At 41.6% G+C, this 21,652-nt stretch overlaps 1 protein-coding gene across 1 annotated transcript; it reads right to left on the bottom strand.

The window, feature by feature from the left end:
• Positions 1-5,637: 5,637 nt before the first annotated feature.
• ASMT (acetylserotonin O-methyltransferase) lies at positions 5,638-20,000 on the bottom strand. Its single transcript, XM_084841769.1, has 8 exons — positions 19,887-20,000; positions 17,814-17,988; positions 15,033-15,162; positions 12,644-12,712; positions 8,704-8,822; positions 8,129-8,269; positions 6,899-7,021; positions 5,638-5,878 (listed from the first exon to the last, which is right to left on the bottom strand). Exons 1-8 carry the CDS (start codon positions 19,956-19,958, stop codon positions 5,667-5,669), a joined length of 1,041 nt encoding a protein of 346 aa, XP_084697895.1. The 5' UTR covers positions 19,959-20,000; the 3' UTR covers positions 5,638-5,666.
• Positions 20,001-21,652: the final 1,652 nt, after the last annotated feature.

A 21,652-nucleotide genomic window follows, 5' to 3' on the forward strand; every position in this document is an offset into this window, starting at 1 on the left:
GGGGGGTATGCCCTTCCCGGTACCACTACTTCAGTCAAAATCAGAGCTTCCAAGCAGGGCTTTTATTACACAATCGATCTCCCTGCTTCATTCATGGAATTTTGCATCTTCAGTTTGCAACCCTCCCCTGTTTTCCCACTGCTCCTTCCATCTTTTTTTCTAATCAGAAAAAAATCTGTTAAGATCAGAGGACGAGATGCAACAGCCCCACCGCCATGCCTTTTGATGGGTAGCACTAGGAGCCCTCTGTCTGGAAACGCACAGAGATCACATCTTGTATCTTCTGTGTTATATCTGCTTTGGATCTGTACGGAGAGCAATCCAAGTTACACACACCCCCAAATTACATGTCCCAAAGGGAACTATGTCCCTTCTGTCTCCCAGCCTAGATGTTTTCTGTTGGTTGAATGCTGGGCACGTAATGCCAGATTGCAATACTCTCAGATCTTAGTTCCGAGGGGAAGGGTTGACACTGGTTCATGTTTGGGACACCTTTAAAAATAAAAATCTGTAAATTTCTATAGTTTTTAATTGTTCCAACCCCTGAATTAACTGCTTTCACCAGAGGATGTATGTTTGTGCATTAACATAGTATATCCAATTTTACTATTAGTATATAGCTTACATATCTTTGTCTACTTGGTTATCTCCTATTGACCTGGTTCACATGTAATGACAACCCAGAGTATGGATTGAATATGGGTTGTTGTTGAATCGGCAATGGGTTCTCTTCCTGGGTTATTCATGGTTAACAACACGAAGTTAAACCATAGTGCAGGGTTCACATGTAACAACAACCCACGATTCCACAACCACCCATACTCAACTCATACTCTGGATTGCCATTACATGCAAAGAAGGCCACTTTTATCAACTTCCACTCTGCTTTCAGTACTCTTGTTGATCCATTCAAAAGTCTCAGTCAATCGGGTTGCAACACAATATTGGTGAATTTTAACAGTTTTAGAAATGGCATCATGCTATTTCTGGATTTGACTTCCAGCCTCATCTTAGTTCAGGTGAACAGACATGATGCACAAACAGATAATTGTCTAGCACCTTTCACTAGGGTCAATATTTGTGGCAAGCCTCTAAAGTTAGTTGTCAATGAACTTGGACATGCAAGCCTGTTTCTTCCACATCTTGAATCAGGCAGGATTACCTTGCTTTACACTGGGGGTAGGCTACATGGAGCCCACAGGCACCAGTGCACCCCCAGACATCTTTCTTGGTGCCTGTCATGGTGCCCTGCCCCACCCACTTTTTATTTGTAAAAAAAAACAAATTTCCTTACCAATAGCTGGGATTGCTTTAAAGCAATGTGACCCCAGCAGTTGCCATCTTCATTTCCCATGAATGCCCTTGGGCCACACATGGGACTCAGAGAAAGTATTAGGACAGGAAGATGGTGGGCAGCATGCTATCCTCTGCAGCATACCCAGCCACCAAGACAAGGAAGGCGAGGGAGAGAAAAGGGTTTAGGGGGAATTTTGGAAGTATTCTAAAAAAGAGTGAGTGTGGTTTTTAGTGTGTTTGCAGTGAGGCGGAGAAGGGATTTGTGACTAGCTACACCTCCTGTGGAAGCCATTTTGTGGTGGTGCCCACAACAGCTTCTTCAACTGCCAAATATGCCCATGAGCCCCAAAACGTTCCCTACCCCTTCCTTACATCAATCAGCCTAGTGAAACAACTATATTAAACAGTAATATTTGTGGGGTCCTGTAACATACATGGTATAGTAATTTGATAGATTTTATGGATGTAGGTGCCATGGTTCATGAGATATGTGCTGTGGGGTGATGATTGGCAGCCTCTTTGAAAAATGGCCTGTGTGGATGTTTGTCAATCTGTTCATGATGTCTGCTCAAGTTTCTGTCATTTCAAACCATACCTTCTATCTCATACAGCCAGGTGAAAATTATTGTGAGGCACAAGGTTTCAACAGAAGTCTATTAAAGGGGTAGGATTAGTAACAATGTAAGGACTGCAGCTAAAACTATAAAGACAGACCCACTCTCAGTTTAAAAGCTGCTCATAAGACTTCAGCTGCCTGCTGAAATATTTTATTTATTTTAAAGCCACTTTTTAGGGTGATGCTCTCCCAAAGTGACATACAGAAGTGAGACAAATTACAGATGATCACATCACAACAGATGAAAAAAAAATCCTTATAAAGCAATTCTGCCAACATATGGAATCAAAGGAAGCCTTGAAAGGGAAGGACATCAAGGACATATCTACATGAGGCTTTTATTATGCACTCATGATTGTTTTTTTGAGGGTCCTTTACATGATGTCGTCAACCTCCAGGGCCCCTCCTGTGCTTTCTGGCCATTATAGCAGCGTTATTCTCACCGAGGAAAACCCAATAGAGTTCTTATTCCACTTTGAAGTGCAATTAATTTCCAGTGAATTTCCAGAATCCTGCTATATTGCACTGCCATCTAGTGGCTGTATAATGAAACATATAGAACTTGCCCAGAAAGAAAATCGCCGGAGAAAAACATGTGTAAAGGAGGCAATCTTAATCCCACAAGGAATCTGGAAGCAGAAGTCCCAGTAAGGGTGCAGGATTTTAGCCTGGTTTGGAGAAGCTCCAAGGCCTACTTAAAAACAAAATTGAAGGGGCATGCTATACCTTGACTGGAAGGGAGTTATAAAGATTTGGGACCACTACTGAGAAGGTCCTGTCTGTAGTGCATCATATTGATCATAATGGTGGGCACTGGACACTCAGGAAGGGCTGCTGAGGTAGATTTTAGCATATGGGCAGGATTGTATGGATCCTTTAGGTAACCTTTAAAGGCCTTAACTGTCAACAGTCCCAAGGCTTAATGGTTGGGACCAGGTTGAGAAATAAACAAGTCTTCACAATTTTCCTAATGTCATAAGAGAGCTGTTCTAATGGCTCCCCAGACAAGATCACGTCTAGGTCACATCCAGATCACCACAACCTTCCCACCAAGGGTGTTTCCAGATGGAGGTTGCCTAGTGCTACCAGTGAAGATACATTGTGCAGATATTCCATGTTTTCCTCCTGAATTGTTTTTTGGTAGAAAGAAAAAGAGACAGAAGAAGTGGTGGGAAAACACAGAAGGGTTACAAGTGACATTGCCCCACCCCCACATTCTGTGCATGTGACAGGATGATTGCAAAAACTTTGTCTGGAAGTTTCCCCTCCTTTCAAAAACTTCCCCTCCTTTCACCTAGATTTACAAACCTGTGAACGAGTAGCAATGTATGAGGTTTCATCGGCTATGGAAAGGCTTTAGCGGGCAGCATAAAGTAAGACTCTTACGAGTCCCCTGGACTGCAAGGAGGTCAAATCAGTCAATCCTAAAGGAAATCAACCTTGACTGCTCATTGGAAGGACAGATACTGAAGCTGAAGCTCAAATATTTTGGCCACCTAATGCGGAGAGAAAACTCACTGGAAAAGACCCTGATGCTGGGAAAGATTGAAGGCAAAAGGAGAAGGGGACGGCAGAGGATGAGATGGCTAGATAGCATCACCGATGCAATGAATATGAACTTGAGCACACTCTAGGAGAGAGCGCAGGACAGGAAGGCCTGGCGTGCTATGGTCCATGGGGTCATGAAGAGTCGGACACGAGTGAACGACTGAACAACAACAACAACAACATGCTGCCTATTCCTGATCAAAGTAAGTGGCCATTCCTAAAGAGAGAGTGGCAACTAGAAAAGATATTAATTACTCTAGGATCATATGCCTCTGATTAAACCAGGCAGAGGCATATGATTATGGTCACGTTGCTTTAGCCAATTTCTTCTATATCTTTATGATTGCTAAATGCTAATACTTTAGAAGGGTTCTATCAAAGCCATCAAGTACATGACATTTGAAAACAAAAAACAAAAAACTTCTCGACATAAACAAGTGTGTTATCTGGACAAAGTGCACATGTCTCTTTAAAAAATAACCCAACATTGCCTCCATCCTATGTGATGAAATTATGGAATTAGTTCAAAAGAAGGCATCCTCCAATAATGGGAAGTTTGCTTTGCAGAATTAAGGGGCGCTCAGGTTTTACCCACAATGTTTACACTGAAATTGTCTTGAGTCTTAATAGCTTGACCTCCACTTGCTGAATTTCTAGAACATTAGTGGAACAGCACAGGCAAGCGCACAAGTTTTTTGAAAGAGTTGTTCCCAATCCCAGCTAGAATTGAAGTGTAGCATAGCAGCACCATCTAATGGCAAATGTGATCATTGTTATGTGAAAGTGTCATTGATTTTTTTTAAAAAAAATTCAAAACAACCCTGCCTACCAACTCCTTTACACAGATATCATTTGTGTCCGTCTTTCATGTACCTTTCATGTCCGTCTGACCTCCCTGCCTACAATCATTTCCCCTTCTACAGCTATATGCATATATGCCTGTCAACTCAGGATAAAAGTTCATGCATCTGTTGAAGTGGATTCTAATCCACAAAGGTTTATGCCAGCCTTCCCCAACTTGGTGCCTTCCAGCTGTTTTGGACTTCAATTCCCATCAGCCCCAGCCAGCATGGCCAATAGTCAAGAATGCTGGGAGCTGTAGTCCAAAACAGTTGGAAGGCACCAGGTTAGGGAAGGCTGGCTAATGCTATAATAAATGTGTTAGTCTTTAAGGTGCCACACAAACCTCTTTTGTTTTTGCTGCAACGGATTACAGGGCGACCCCTCTGGAAATCCTTACACAATGGCACATAAGACATTTGGGGGGACTATTTGGCATTTAAATGAATCCTGTTCATTGGATATTTCTATTAACTAATCTAAAGGTCAGAATATTAATTGATATCTTGTTATTATTACCACCAAGTTGTCACTTGAAAAATAATTCATTTCAGAGGATTTCTTTTATTGGCTAGGCTAGTCTTAAAAAATATGGAAAAGATATTGCCATCTACCATGTTTTTCTTTTGCTCCCCCCCTTTGGATTTTACCCCTCGAATATCAGAGCACTGTAATGTTTTTTCAGGGGTGAAATAAGAAATAAGTCCATTCTTGGCAGGAACAGGACTTCAAGCCATAATGAAGAAAATATGGTGTTTTCTGCTTTTACCAAGCCAACGCTACAAATGACTGCTTAACTGGACATAAATGCACAAACACAAACATTCCATCATAACCGACTCAGAATTTGTTTTACAACATATGGATGAGGTCCCCTCACCAACTCTATCCAAGCCAGACACTCCCTTGCCCCGTCATCTACCTCCCTTGGCCTGTGTCTCCAGTGCTTCTCTCTCAAGAACTCTTCCTGCCACTTAAGGGCTGTGTGAGGTTTTCCTTTCCCTCACTCCAGCTGAACTGTTAGTTGGCACTCCTTGACTGATACTTCACCCTCAGCATATTTGCTAATGCTCCTGACATTATAATGACCCAAGCCAATAGCTAGGGTGGTTACCTAAAGATATGCATTACATGGATTATAAGGCATGGGGGAAGGGATCTAGATAGAAAAGACCAAGTACGCACTGTTTTACTCTAGCCTGTAATAAAATAAATGAGTACTGTAATGTTTAATAATTATTAGATTGCTATTGATATCATAATTGCTACTCTAAATTATGAGTTGGATCCATTTTTTTCACTTGAGCCAAACCCTATTATTTTTCTTACTTTATTTTCACATATGATAATAAAGCAGCAGAGGATATTATTTTCTTCCTAAAATGGCATCATACAGCTTTCCAGTTTTTTTTATTTCAATGGTCTTGAAACTGGCTGCTGTGAGGAGTTTGCTGTACTCTGTTGGGGTCCGTTCTTTCCCTTCAGTCTGAATAAGCATATTAAGGGAATAGAGTTGGCTTTCCAATGGCCCACTTTTGTCTTCATTCAGAAGCGTCTCAACAAGTAAAACTCCACCACCTAGTTGGGAAACAAGATTCATGAAATATTTTAACATGAAGTCCAATCTCATTTTTTCCTGTGTGGGACTGGTAGTTGTCAACTGATCAAATTCATAAAAAGAGAATACTGTGTACCAAGGAGTAAAATTGACACAGAGCTACATGAAATGTAACAACAAGGATTCGGATCAGGGAGGTAAGCCCCCACTCTATGGAACTCCCTCTCTAGGGGACTCTGTCATGCCCCCTCTTTAATGAGCTTCCGCCATGCATTAAAAACGTGGTTGTTCAGGCAGGCATTTGGGGTGGGTTAGGATATTTTAGAAAATGTTTTTATTGTAGAATTTTATTGTTTTAAACTGTTTTATTATATGTTGTACATCGCCCAGAGTGGCTGGGTGACCAGCCAGATGGGCAATTAATAAATGTAATAAATAAATAATAAAATAAATAGATTTCTATACCATTCCTATAAGCCAGGGGTGTTGAACAGGATATCACAATCATTTTTGAAGTGCTCCTTGGGTTTAAACAACTTCTCATGTGGCAAAGAAATGTCTGTTTTGGGCTAGAAGTCCAATACCCCCCTTGGGCACACGGGACTAGTTGCTTGGTTCTTTGGTCCTTGCTCATTTTATTTTATTTTGTAGCACAAATAGAAATGATCAGTAATAATAACAAGACAGCTGCCCAAGTAGATATGGTTCCAAACATGTTTCAAGGAAGCTCTTTATCAAAGGGTATGTTTAATCGTTGAACAGATCTTAAGAAAAACTGCCTGGGACAAGTTCTCTGCTGCAGCTCACCTAAGCATTTCCCTTGATAAAAGGTTCCCTCAAAATTCACTGAGACCCATGTGTACCTGGGCTGGTGCCATTTTATTTTTGTAACTCTATGGTTCCAAGAATACCAGGTGAGGACTGGATGTTACAATTACCAGAAAACATGGCACATATAAAACAAGGCCATAGAAATAAAGGCATTTTATTTTTGATGTGATGTGATGTAATGTAATGTGTTGCCAGGCTGTTATACATACCAGTTTTGCAGGCCTTCTGTATTTTTGTGAGAAGCTGAACACATTTCTCATCTGCCCAGTCATGGAGTATCCTTGCTAATATATACAGGTCAGCTTCTGGAACTGCATCTTTAAAAAAATCCCCTATAAATATATATTTAAAAAAAGTGTGGTGGGGAACATAATGGGTTTACATGATAACCCACGCTCATGGTTCAGTGTGGGTTGAGTGTGGGTTCTGGTTGAAACATGGGTTGTTGTGCTGTCTGAACCCAACCACGATAACAAACCATTATTTATTAATCATGAACAACCCACAGTTCACAACCCAACAACAAACCATGGGTTCTCTTCATGGGTTGCTTGTGGTTAACAAACCATGACTTGTTAGCACTGGTGGGTTCAGACAACACAACAACCCACAGTTCAACGACAACCCAAAGTTCAATGACAACCCACACTCAACCCATAGTCAAGCTTGAGTGTGGCTTATCATGTTGTGTGAACCCAGTCATTGATTTCCAATTACTCAAGTATTCAAATACCACATATTTCTTTCTCTATTTAACTCTTGATCACACAGGCTGGGATCTTAAGAATAAACATTCGTGCAAGCAAACAGAACTTTCATCTTGCTCATTTTGCAAAAGCTGTTTCCACAGTGGAAGAGCTGTCAGGTTTTACACTGTTACAGTGGCTTCTCTTAGGTAGTGACAATTCCTGAAACAAAATTCCTTGTGTCAGAAAAGAGCAAAGCTCTGGCTGGACACTCCTTGTTTAGATCCAGGTCATAATGCCGACGTAGGCTCATAAGTGACACAATTAAGTCTCTATTTGACTTCAGAAGGGAATGTGAATTTTCCAGGCTTAGAGGTTTTCTACAGAAGGCAGATACAGCAGATTAACAACCTCATGTCAAAAAGCTCGTAGTAGTCGTAAAGAATAAAAAACTTTTAAGTGACTGTTTAAGCAAATTTTTAAGCATTCAGAAAATCCAACAAATCAAATAGATTCAATCATCACAGGAAAAGACAGACTAAGAAACTACAGGGTTACATTCTGGAGCTACATTTTACATAGAGAGGGAAGCTAATTTACAGAGGGAGCAACACCCTCCTTTTCATTCCATCCCAACTACAAACCTGTCCTTGAAACAAAATGTACTGGGAATATGAACCTTGAAGATTTTATTTATTTAATTCCTGTTAAAATGTTTTTAAATTCATCTTTAAGGGCAGAACCCTCATTTACCTTCAAAAAAAGTGATCCGGTGTTCCTCTGAAGACACAAAATGCTTCTTTGCTGTTTGTACTACTTTAGGTAGGTCAAAAATGGTAACTGTACAATTTGGATACAGTGAAACACATTCCTGGGCCAAGGCACCAGCTCCTCCTTTTCAGAGAAAAACAGGACAGACATATAACACCCACATTGGCATAGCACTATCTGGTCTCTCAGATTCTTTTGGATTTGGACGAACCAATTACAGGACTGTCCTCTGACAGCCCTTCAAATGGAGGACTGTCCCCTGTAAAGTAGGACACATGGCCACCTTAATTGAACATGCCAGCCAGGATAGAACGGCCAGGGTTGGGGTAGCTGCCTGGCAGGCAAACCTGTACTACTGAGCACTTGAGCTGTAGAGAGATTGCTACTCAAATTAAAGACAATCTATAAAATCAGCAACTCATATTTTTAGTACCTGCATTAAGCCGGTCATATGCCTAAAAATGCACGTTGCTCCATGCAAGACAACTTTGGGTTAGGTATTTTAACATCTACATACCTGAAAAAGCAAAACAACTGAATATTCTTAAGGAACTTACCTCCAAGATCATAAATCACAGTGAATGGAGAAAGATCGAATGCAGCTATCACATCTCTGCCACATATGCTCCAAACTGCATTCAATCCATACATGAATTTTATCATTTCTTCCTCTGATCTGGAAGTTTCAAATTACGTACACAATAAGCTTATTTCAAAAACGCGTATTGACTAACATTACATGGCATACATTAACTGACAATTTAAAATAAATACTGTCATCCTAATTAAAGGGATTATCTGTGCTTTCATAAACCCATGAGACTCTTGCTCATACAGACTTCCCCATTCATTTTGATGGAGGGAGCAGATCTGCAAAAAACAGACACGTGGATTTCTTTTCCCTGTTCCATGGATATGGACTCCCTTGCAGATGGAAGAGCTCCTATATGTATTAGTGCTTGTTGTTGTTGTTCAGTCGTTCAGTCGTGTCCGACTCTTCATGACCCCATGGACCACAGCACACCAGGCCTTCCTGTCCTGCACTCTCTCCCAGAGTGTGCTCAAGTCCATATTCATTGCATCAGTGATGCTATCTAGCCATCTCATCCTCTGCCGTCCCCTTCACCTTTCGCCTTCAATCTTTCCCAGCATCAGTGACTCTTTCAGTGAGTTTTCTCTTCGCATTTGGTGGCCAAAATATTTGAGCTTCAGCTTCAGTATCTGTCCTTCCAATGAGCAGTCAGGGTTGATTTCCTTTAGGATTGACTGATTTTACGCAGTTGCTTGCGTAAGAGTCTTCTCCAGCACTACAGTTCGAAAGCATCAATTCTTCGGTGCTCAGCCTTCCTTATAGTCCAGCTCTCACAGCCATACGTTACTACTGGGAAAACCATAGCTTTGATTATACGGACCTTTGTCGGCAAGGTGATGTCTCTGCTACTTACTATGCTGTCTAGGTTTGCCATAGCTTTCCTCCCAAGGAGCAAGTGTCTTTTAATTTCATGGCTACAGTCACCATCTGTGGTGATCTTGGAGCCCAAGAAAATAAAATCTGTCACTGCTTCCATTTCTTCCCCTTCTATATGCCAGGAAGTGATGGGGCCAGATGCCATGATCTTCGTTTTTTTAATGTTGAGTTTCAAACCAGCTTTTGCACTCTCCTCTTTCACCCTCAACAAGAGGCTCTTGAGATCCTCTTCGCTTTCTGCCATTAGGGTGGTATTGTCTGTGTATCTGAGGTTGTTGATAATTCTCCCAGCAATCTTAATTCCGACCTGTGATTCATCCAACCCGGCGTTTCTCATGATGTACTCTGCATATAAGTTAAATAAGCAGGGCGACAATATGCAGCCTTCTCATACTCCTTTCCCAATTTTGGACCAGTCGGTTGTTCCATGTCTGGTTCCTACTGTTGCTTCTTGACCCTCGTACAGGTTTCTCAGGAGACAGGTAAGGTGGTCTGGTACTCCCATCTCTTTCAGAATTTGCCAGAGTTTGTTGTGATCCACACAATCAAAGTCTTTAGAGTAGTCAATGAAGCAGAAAGAGACATTTTTCTGGAATTCTCTTGCTTTCTCCATGATCCAGCGAATGTTGGCGATTTGATCTCTAGTTCCTCTGCCTCTTCGGAACCCTGCTTGTACTTCCCGTAGTTCTCAGTTCACATGCTGCTGAAGCCTAGCTTGTAGGATTTTGAGCATAACCTTGCTGGCATATGACATGAGCACAATTGTACGGTAGTTTGAACGCTCTTTGGCATTGCCCTTCTTTGGAATTGGAATGTAAACTGAACTTTTCCAGTCTTGTGGCCACTGTTGAGTGTTCCAAATTTGTTGGCATATTGAGTGCAGCACTGTAACAGCATAATCTTTTAGGATTTTAAATAGCTCAGCTGGAAGACTGTCATCTCCGCTAGCTTTGTTGTTAGTAATGCTTCCTAAGGCCCACTTGACTTCACTCTCTAGGATGTCCGGCTCAAGTTCAGTGACCGCACTATCATGGCTATCAGGGACATTCAGATCTTTCCTGTATAGTTCTTCTGTGTATTCTTGCCACCTCTTCTTAATCTCATCTGCTTCTGTTAGGTCCCTGCCTTCTTTGTCCTTTATCATGCCCGTCTTTGCACAAAACGTTCCCTTGAGATCCCCGATTTTCTTGAAAAGATCTCTAGTCTTTCCCATTCTGTTGCTTTCCTCGATTTCTTTGCATTGTTCATTTAAGAAGGCCTTCTTGTCTCTCCTTGCTATTCTCTCTGCATTCAGTTGGATATATCTTCCCCTTTCTCCCTTGCTTTTCGCTTCCCTTCTTTCGTGAGCTACTTGTAAAGCCTCATCAGACAGCCACTTGGCTTTCTTGCATTTCTTTTTCTTTGGGATGGATTGAGTTGCTGCCTCCTGAACAATGTTACGGACCTCCGTCCATAGTTCCTCAGGCACTCTGTCTATCAGGTCTAATCCCTGAAATCTATTCCTCACCTCCACTGTATATTCATAAGGGATATGATTTAGGTCATACCTGAATGGTTTAGTGGTTTTCCCTACGTTCTTCAATTTAAACCAATATTTTGCAAGAAGCAGCTCATGATCTGAGCCACAGTCAGCTCCAGGTCTTGTTTTTACTGACTGTATAGAGCTTTTCCATCTTTGGCTGCAAAGGACATAATCAATCTGATTTCGATATTGACCATCTGGTGATATCCATGTGTAGAGTCGCCTCTTGTGCTGTTGGAAAAGCGTGTTTGCTATGATCAGCGTGTTCTCTTGGCAAAACTCTATTAGCCTTTGTCCTGCTTCATTTTGTACACCAAGGCCATGCTTGCCTGTTATCCCGGTGATTTCTTGACTTCCTACTTTGGCATTCCAATCCCCTATGATGAAAAGGACATCTTTTTTTGGTGTTAGTTCTAGAAGGTGTTGTAGGTCTTCATAGAACCGATCAACCCCAGCTTCTTAGGCCTCAGTGGTTGGGGCATAGACTTGAATTACTGTGATGTTGAATGGTTTGCCTTGGATTCGTACTGAGATCATTCTGTCGTTTTTGAGATTGTCCCCCAGTACTGCTTTTCCCACCTTTTTATTGACTATGAGTGCTACTCCATTTCTTCTAAGGGATTCTTGCCCACAGTAGTAGATATAATGGTCACCTGAATTCAATTCGCCCATGCTTGTCCATTTTAGTTCACTGATTCCCAAGATGTCGATGTTCAATTTTGCCATCTCATGTTTGATCACCTCCAGCTTACCTTGATTCATTGACCTTACATTCCAGGTTCCTAAACAATATTGTTTTTTACAGCATCAGATTTTCTTTTCACCACCAGACACATCCACAGCTGAGTGTCCTTTCGGCTTTGGCCCAGCCGCTTCACTCTTTCTGGCGCTACTTGGAAATACCCTCTGCTCTTCCCCAGTAGTATATTAGACACCTTCCGACCTGAGGGGCTCATCTTCCGGCGTCATATCTTTTAGCCTTGTCATACGTTCCATGGGGTTTTCTTGGCACGAATACTGGAGTAGGTTGCCATTTCCTTCTCCACTGGACCACATTTTGTCAGAACTCTCCACCATGACCTGTCCGTCTTGGGTGGCCCTGCACGGCATAGCTTATGGCTTCACTGAGTTATGCAAGCCCCTTTGCCACAACAAGGCAGTGATCCATAAAAAAACCCTGCTGGATTGCATCATATATTGAAGAATGCATTAGATTTTTCTTAAATGCAGGATACTTGTGGTTTTACACTCTAATCTGAACATTGTTTTTTTTCTTAAGAAACTAAAGAGTGGAAACTAATCCAACATGATACATTATAAATTACTACATGGTACCATAACATTGTTTTCATGGCCCTTTACAACAGCCTTAGTTGAGAAAACATGAAATTATCAGTATTGAGTTCTATGAAACTGACAGTGAGTGAGTGATGATGATGATGATGATGATGAACACTTTCTCAAAGACAATCTGTTGTACTTTCCTTTTAATGCATGGAAGCCTTACCTGTAAAGAGCTTCAAAGACATCTTTTGATGAAATGCCAAATGCTCTCTCATATTGGTTTTCCCCCTCCCTTAAGAAAAAGACATTTTTGATTAATGTCCCTTAAGAAACATACATTTTTTGATTAAGTATGTGGCAGCTTAACTTTCAAGTGTCATTTATATTATGTAATCTGCCCCCAAATAATCTGACATTGGAAACATGGCCCCCCCCAAAAAAAATTCTTTGTGTTGGTTATAGAGTGCAACTTTTCTAGGAAACAGTGGCAGTGATGCTAAAGAGTAAGCAGGCAAGTGCATTTTTTAAAGATGCAGGAACTCCCATCCTTTCATGGGACTTCTTCTTCTTCTTCTTCTTCTTCTTCTTCTTCTTCTTCTTCTTCTTCTTCTTCTTATATTTATATCCTGCCTTTTTCCCAATACTGAGATTCAAGGTGGCTTTACAACATTAAAACTTGTACAATTAAAACCTATAATTAAAACCTATAAATAGAAATATAAATACAAGCGTACAAAAGTTAAAAATATAATTAAATCATCAATATTAAAATTGTAAAAATATCAAAATATTAAAAGACAACAAGAAAAATAGTATCCATCCATCATATATTCACAGGTCCAGAGTCAGACTAGTTATCCCCAAAGGCCTGCTGGAACAAAAAAGTTTTTACCTGCCTACAAAAGCATATCAGGGAGGGTGCCACTCTCGCCTCCCTGGGAAGGGAGTTCCAGAGCACATAGGCATATAAAAGCAGGCTTCCCTAACTGGATAAAGAACTACATGTGCAAGCTAGCAATGCCAATGAAGTCCACAATTACCTGGAATGAAATACGAATTTGTCCAGTTTCCAATGCTCAACAGTATTACCAAACAAGCTCCATTTAATATTGTAAATAAAATAAATTCTATCACCCGACTCGCAAGTTCTTTTCTGGCTTGGAATGTAAAACAAGTTTCTGCGTATATGCAATCAGTTGTCCAGTAGACCAGGCACACAAAGCCAGGTGTACAGAAGTTCCTTTAACATTAGGATCCTTACTCTCAATGAAACTTTCATTGGGGCTGTTCACACAACACGCTAACCCACACTCTGTGATTGAGTGTGGGTTGTTGATGAACCATGGGCTGTTTGTTGAATCATGGGTTAGCATGTTGTCTGAACCCAGGACATTCTCCACAGGGTGGCTTGTTAACTGTGCAGTGTAGCTTGTTAACCACCTTGAACCGCCCAACAAGGAAGCATGGGTTCTCAAGGTGGCTTGTTTGAGAAAGATAAGTCACACTGCATGGTTAACAAACCACCCTGCAGAAAATGTCCAGGGTTCAGAGAACACGCTAACTCACAGTTCAACAAACACCCCGCGGTTCAGCAACAACTCACACTCAACCACTGAGTGTGAGTTAGCGTGTTGTGCGAACCCAGTCATTGATTGCTCTGAAATACTGTGACCAGAGCAACCAAACAAGCAGCCTTCTGTTGGACAAATATATTTTATATTTGGGACCATTCTCTTGATTTATTTCTTGCCAATGTTTCATGTGAGTGATGCTTGTCATCCAGCTCTGAAGTCCTTTCTTATTCTTGGATGGGTTTGGGGGTGGGGAGGGGGAAAGAGGTGAATTTGCAGGCAGCTCTGCCATAACTGGTGCTGAGAACTACAATTCCCAAGCAGAAATAAGAGAAGGTGCCTATGCGCAGCACCATCAATGTGCATGTGCTAACTCTTAGAAAACAGATGCTTTTTTTCTACACAGTTGCCGAGAAAGCTTGTAATTGCACAGCTCATTCTTAATTGAGCCAAAGGGAATTCTCCCATCGGTTATGGCAATCACAGGTGCTGCATACAGAGTGCTTCTCTCCAATTCAGCTGTCAGAGGTACATATGCCAGTTAGCTGTTCAGCAGTGGAGGGAAAACTGGATTTAGTCCTACTTTTTACTCCTACCCTTTCTTGTTTTCTTCCATCACAGACAACAGAATCAACCAGTATCTCAATGCCTATGTGCCAGTTCCCCATCATCAAGTATCCCCCAAAGAACCACCTCGAGGAACAGGGTTGCTATGACTGTGCTCCCTAGGTAGTTTCAACACACCTGCAATGAGTTTGTCATCTGAAGTATTAGCAACAGTATAATTTCAGCATTTAGTGGGCAGTGTTATATAGATACAAGTAGCAGTATATCTGTAGTAGCTATATAGTAGTCCTAAACAAACAATGAACACTTCAGTATTCTTCCTTTCAGTAAAATCAGCAGTAATCACATTTACTTTTCCTAATTCCCCTGAAGACAGAGATTCATGCAAAGGAAATGTAATGGTTCACTGCAAGGAGTTTTCCAGAGCTGTACATTTTATATTAGCGACATAAGCTCCCTTGTCATCCACCTCACCTTACAGCATCTGCCAAGTAGTGCCAGCACAGATAGATGGTTTTGGAGTAGTACATCAGATTATGATACTGAGACTTTGGACTTGATTTTGTGAGGTAGAGATTGGATATTTCTGTGTTTCCATAAAAGACTAAAAAGAAAAGAAGGTAGACCAATATTTTACCCAGAAGTAATGATATCTGCTATCTATTAATAGCAAGGAGAAGAATGCATTTGCACAATTCCTTCACCCAACTGAAGGTGATTTTTTATGGCATCTTCTAACAGATCTACATTGAACCCATTCAGGAACTCCAGGTTCAAACATTCAACCGGTGACTTTACCACGTGCCTGATAAGACTTATGTTTTATCATTTCTGATCACATTGGTTGTGGGGCGAGGTGGATGCATGCTGAATCCATTCGAGAGTTTGGACTGCACATGCACACAGATCTTTAACACTTGGAAGAACCCAGTGCAAGATTCTTGATTTAACAGGGCCAAAGCAAAAAGGAAAGAGAAGAGAAAACACCCTTTGCAAAAAATATATCATAGGAAGAAATTAGGATGTACTGCACTCACTTTAATCTATCACGAGTTCTTGTTCAATACTCTGAAGTCCTACTGTAGAGGATTATGGGATATTTAAGAAGCCCCCTTAAAGATAAATGCCAGTTTTGCTTCTGACAAAGATGATGCAAGAACGTCACCCAGAATAGTAGAGATCGCATTCTTTTTCCTTTGTTTCTTTTTGTTTTAGGAATTGATTTTGCCCACGCTTTTCAGGCATCGATGAATTCCTGCAAAAACTTACATCCTTCAGTATATGTGCAAATAAGCAATATTTGGGAATTTCTATCAATTGTTCAGGTCACTTGGGAGAGGCTTTGGGCCTTGGAGATGACAGATATGCCCATAGATCCTCCAACCTCATCCATCATGTCTCCATAGAGCCACCCACTCTTGAAAGCTCTTACCCTTTCCCATGAAGTCTCTCTCGTTCTCCCCGCCCCGGTCATCCTTATGGCATCCATGAAATAGCTGTACATGCATGCTGATCTCATGTCAGAGAAGACAGCTGAGGCTGATGTTTTGGGGGAGCCTGACCCCCCCCAACTGTATAAGTTCTGAAACTGCAAGAGCTCAGAATCCAGTTTTGCAGCTGATTTCTTACATATTGTATATAATATATAACCAACTTGTGCAAAATATGCTGCACATGTATGCAGTCACAGGATTCACTCAGGGCATCATTCTGGGTCTGAAAATACAGATCCAGCTTAAACGAGGCACTCCTGGTTGGCTCCACATGGATCTATGGTCCATTTGGAGTCTACTCAGGGAATAGCCTTCAGTGTATTGGCTCCCTCTCTGTGGAACTCCCTGCTGGTTGATGTCAGGCAGATGCCAACACTGTTTTGTTTTTGGTGCCTGCTGAAGACATTTTTATTAAAACAAGCCTTCCCTGACTGACTAGCTACGGTTTTATTGGCATAATTTGATTTTAAATATTTTAATTCTGTATTTTAATTTTTTCTTTCTTTTTATTGTTTGCTCTGGAATCTTATTAGATATATAAATCCTGTGAATGAATGAATGAATGAATGAATGATAAATGGCTGAGTGAGATTTTTCTCCTCCAACTTTTAGGCCAGATGGCCAGATTTTATTTGTATTTTTTAGAAGTTCTAATGCATCCATATTCAGCCTAGGTAAGTATTTTCTCTTGTGATATCTGTGGCCTTAATTCAGAAGGCCATGTGTCAAGCTCCCCATAGACAGCGAGGCATGTGATGGTCTCTCCCCCCCACACACACACACACTAGTCTCACCTTCTATTTGACAATAAACCACATTGAAACTTGGGAATTTGGACAGCATTCTTATACAGCTGTCATGTTCCTTCTTCCTCCCCCTTCTCAGTCAACACATCTCCAGGATATCAGGCTTCAGACTCACTACTTTATTAGTTAACGACCAGCTTCCTTACAAATGCAAATTCTAGGAAACTCTCAAGCTACAAAGGAAACAGCTACTCCACACAATTCCGAATATCAATAGAGGAGTTGAAGTGGAAGTTAGAGAAGTTGCCAGTAGTTTGAACATGAACTTCCCGGCCAGACTGGCTTAGGTGGGATGCCCCTCCCTTACAGCGACTCCCTCCTGCATAGGCTATCATGCATAGCCAACCTGGTGGAGCGTCTGAGCTCCACCCCTAACTTTTCCCGCTTCGCTCTGCGATGGACCTTAGCATCCCTCAAGTCACGCCCCTCACACTCCTCCTTCCCTGAAACCTGGGTTCTCATGGAGGAGGAAAGGGGGGGCCCTTCATACTGAGCCATCTGTGCACCAAGGTCGGGGAAGAAGGCCTTGCCATATCTAAGCTCACTAGGGAGGGAGCCTCTCCCTGTTCTGGCTGTTCCCATTCTGAATCTGAGCTGCTAGCTATCTCCATACGCTCAGATTCATTCCTGACAGCAGCACAAGGAGATGCTGTTTAAGGCAGACAGCAGTTTTTGAGAGAGCTGAAAGTGGTTGGAGAGAGGCATTGCTTCTCACGGTATGTACACACACTCATTTCTGTTGTCCCTCTCTCACCTGTGGCCAACAGGGTTGAAACAATGATATGAAAAACCTGTTTATCAAAGCTGGAAGTAGGATGGGTGTACAGAAGGCAAGCAACTTTCAAACCGCCTTCAACTTTCAGAAGGAATGTCTGATCCATCTCTAGGTACAAACTGTGCACAGAGGCCAGAGGTCAGGGTGGTTGGTCATGCAAGTTTCCTCCTGGCACTGTTACCTCCTTCCTTTTTCACCTCGACTCTCAGGAGCTTTAAACCTGCACAGGCATCCAGCAGCCTCTCCATTCCACGGAGGCTGCTGCCCAGCCGTTCCGCTATGGCCTTTGATGGTAAGATCTCTTCTGAGTCTCTCAACAGATCAAACACTCCCAATTCACAGGCAGCAAAGAGAACCTAAAAGCAAGGGAAAGGAGAAAAAAGAAAAGAAAAGAAAAGAATGAAAGGCACGAACAGGGAGAGAGTGCACAGCTTTGCCAGCAGGGATGAAACTAGAAAGGTGGAAAGAAGCTGGAACTCACCACTGCAAGAAGTTAGAGCTTCAACTAAGCTGTAATTCAGGGATGCACAACCTTTTTGGCCCTGAGGACCACAACTGGTCTGGAGGCTAGTGGCTCCGATTTTGGTGGGGCTGTACATCCATTCTGGGTTTCAGTCAGAACCAGCCAGAATGTTAAAGGAACTATCCAAGGTGCTGAACCTATTCTGGTGATAGGGTTCAGCATCTTGGATAGCTCCTTTAGCGTTCTGGCTGGTTCTGACTAAAACCCAGAATGGATCCACAGCCCCACTGAAATCAGAGCCACCAGCTTCCACTGCATCCAGTGACAGGCAGGGGGCCAGGGACCTCACAGGTATGTGTGTATGCACACACACAAACCACACACCTTCCCCTGCCCTCTGAAATATAGGGATCACTGGGGGGTGGGGTTAAGTAAAAACCTCTCCCATCCCTCTGCAATCCCCACCAAGATATCTGTTTCTCCATCACTACTTGCAGCAGGAAAACAGTGATTTCAAAAGCCACGGAACAGCATTTTTCCACTGCAGGAGAAAAGTGGGTGGTGACCTACCGGCTTTGTGGGCCGCAAAGGAGGCAGGCCAACGGCTCCATGAAGTCTGGGGGCTGCAGGTTGTACACCTCTGCCTTAATTAAACTAAAGATTGATGATAAACAATGGTTGCTATATACGATCTTGATAACCTTGTGCTTTTTTGGTTCCCATATCAAATTTTTAAAACTAGCATATTAAAGCAAGAACTGCAAGCAGATTCCCTTTTCTTCATCCTGTCAACAGACTTCTCTCTCTGTCATGAAGATTCTAATAAAAGGTCACTAAGTATGCCTGCTCTAATATTTTGCTTTACCATGAATATTTTACTAGTAATTCCCCTTTTGTACAGTGTCAGATTGAGGTTATTAACAATTTTCTAGCATGTTTGAAAATTATACTTTTAAGGTCCATTTCCAGCTTCCTTCTGGTTTTGCAAAATCCTTGCATTTTTTAATGGAATGGAATTGCTTATCAGTCTCAGGGGAGAATGTTTTAATTTATTTTTTGGGTGTTTTTTTGTTGTTGTTTGTTTTTCACACAATGGGGTTTCTTATTTCACACCAATGAAGAATCATTTAGAATGGATCAAAAGGTAAATCAAAACAGACTGTGCTCTGTTAACTGAGGCTTTTCTCCCCACCTTAAATATTGGTGTAAGGAAACAAGGCCAATTTAGGGTGCAAGCTGATGAACACTTAAGTAGCTGCATCATTTCTACATGCAAAAGTAGAAATGTTGGCAAAGCTCCATGGGAAATTTACAGTCAGCAAGGTCTTTCTTTGACTGGTGCTGGAGTTTTCAAGCACCAGTTACTATCTGAGAGATTCAAACATTGTCCTTTTAACCCAAGCATTACAAAGACTTCAGAATACCAAGGGAGATGTGTGCAGTTGTAAAAATATTTGTCTGGCAAAAATATTTGTTTACTATGTTTTTAGTTCTAGATTATTATTTCTAAAGTTACCCTGATGCAAACAGAGATTTTGGATTTCCCTACCTCATGGATCTTAGATCAGTTATTTTGCTGCTGGTCCAACTGCTAAAGATGATATCTATTCCAACACACTCTGTTAACATCCATTGTTCCAATTCAAATTAAAACTGTTATACAGGTACTTTAAAAGGTTTGCATAGGTAATGTGTCAAGTTTCTACACATTACGATTACACAGCCATAATATAAAAGCATATATCACTTCCTAGTTTTAATATTTATGAGGTATTCCTTTTTGAGCCTTACCTTTGATATTAAAAATCCGTTCTGGTACTGAATTAGGATACGAGGATATTCGAGGTCTTCTGTGGAGCTCATTTTTCTTCACTGTTCTGTGAGAAATCCTCTTTCCCTCTTCATTTAAATAAGCCTCTTTTGCCTGTAGGTGCAGATCATTCTGGGTAGTCCAATTTAAGTGTATTAATACCACTCCAGACATATGCTCTGTATTCCCACAAATGTGCTGAGGTGAGCTCTTCTTTCTACAAAAGCACACTGTCATGGGTTCATTTGCTCCAATTAAAATGGACTCCTTGGGCCGGTTGTAGGGCACAAGTTAAAAAGGACTGAACAATTATTAAATATATTGGATTGGATATGGATTTAGTCATGCTTAGAGTAGACCCATTGAAAACAAAGGGACAAGTCAGTCATGACTAACTTGAGTCTCATCGATTTCAGTGGCTCTACTCTAAACTTGCCTAACTCTGGATCCACCCATTGGGAATTAATACGAGACCACTGAATATCTTCAGGTTTTCAAGATCAGTTATCTCTGTGAAAAGGGCATTTTGTATTTTTATTTATAGCAGGTCCCATCAAGGGATCAGTGTGGGTTACAGTAATTTCGAAGCAAACAGCATTCTCCTCCTTTTCCATGCCAGCTGTGTCCTTGGCTAGTCATCGACTTTTTTTTCAAAGTTCTAATTTAAAGAGGATGTAGTGGTACTAATATAGTTAACTTGGTTGTTGGACCAGTAATTTTGCTGACTGACATGGCCAATACTAAAACAGATGCATACATGATACTTTGGAGTGAGCAGGAAGGGTGAGGAAAATTCCCTTCCTCCCCCACACTCCATTTTCAGTAGACATCGCAGTTTACTCAGCCAGATCCCCCCGAACAGCCTCATTAGCTCTATTGAGAACTGATATGGGATAGTGCAGGGATGGGAAACTTGTATCCTGCAACTTCCACCAGCCCTAGCCGGCATAGCCAATGGTGAGGGATGATGAGAGTTGTAGGCCAAAGCATCTGGAGGGCGACAAGTTGCCCACCCCTGGAGTGGTGGCTAAGAGACTGAGCTACGAATCAGGAAGTCTGCAGATCAAATTTCACCTCTGTCATGAATTTATTAGATTAGACAAGACAGTCCCTCAGCCTCACTCTCCCCATGTGCGGTATGGGGGATAATAGTTCCAAATTACCTTACAGGGTCATTGTAAGGGTGACATGCATTGAAGTTCTTTACTTAGTAGATAATGCAAAGTGCTCTGAACACTTGAACGTGCTATACAAACATTAAACATTCTTATTACTCATCCATACAGTGGACTGAGGTTGTAGACAAAGAACATATCTAAGACTCAGTAACATTTATTTATTTGTTTATTTAATTTCTTAATCGCCCATTACTCTGGGTGATGTACAGCAATACAAACAGTTTTAAAACAATAAAATTCTACTTTAAAATATCATATTTTTTAAAATACCCTAACCCTCCCCAAATACCTGCCTGAACAACAACGTTTTTAATGCGTGGCGGAAGCTCGTTAAAGAAGGGGCATGGCAGAGTTCCCTAGGGAGGGAGTTCCACAGAGTGGGGGCCACCACAGAGAAGGCCCTCTCCCTTGTCCTCACCAGCCTAGCTGTCCTGGCTGATGAGACAGAGAGAAGGCCATCCGAGGCTGATCTTGTTAAGCGGCCTGTCTGGTGTTGCTGGAGGTGCTCCTTAAGATAGGCTGGGCCAGAACCATATAGGGTTTTATAGGTCAAAATTAACACCTTGAAT

The sequence above is a fragment of the Heloderma suspectum genome, chromosome 3 (assembly GCF_057233095.1).
Source record: "Heloderma suspectum isolate Gila_16-S chromosome 3, 16-S_ref, whole genome shotgun sequence".
Lineage (NCBI taxonomy): Eukaryota > Metazoa > Chordata > Lepidosauria > Squamata > Helodermatidae > Heloderma > Heloderma suspectum.

What these genes read in the sequence shown, in the direction of transcription:
- ASMT (XM_084841769.1), bottom strand. Translation starts at nt 19,958, where the DNA reads ATGAGCTCCACAGAAGACCTCGAATATCCTCGTATCCTAATTCAGTAC. An exon ending in CGAGGTGAAAAAGGAAGGAG is followed by an intron (nt 15,163 to 17,813) that starts GTAACAGTGCCA and finishes TTTTCTTTTTAG; the next exon opens with TCTTTTATGGAAACACAGAA. An exon ending in GTCTTTGAAGCTCTTTACAG is followed by an intron (nt 8,823 to 12,643) that starts GTAAGGCTTCCA and finishes TGAAACTTCCAG; the next exon opens with ATCAGAGGAAGAAATGATAA.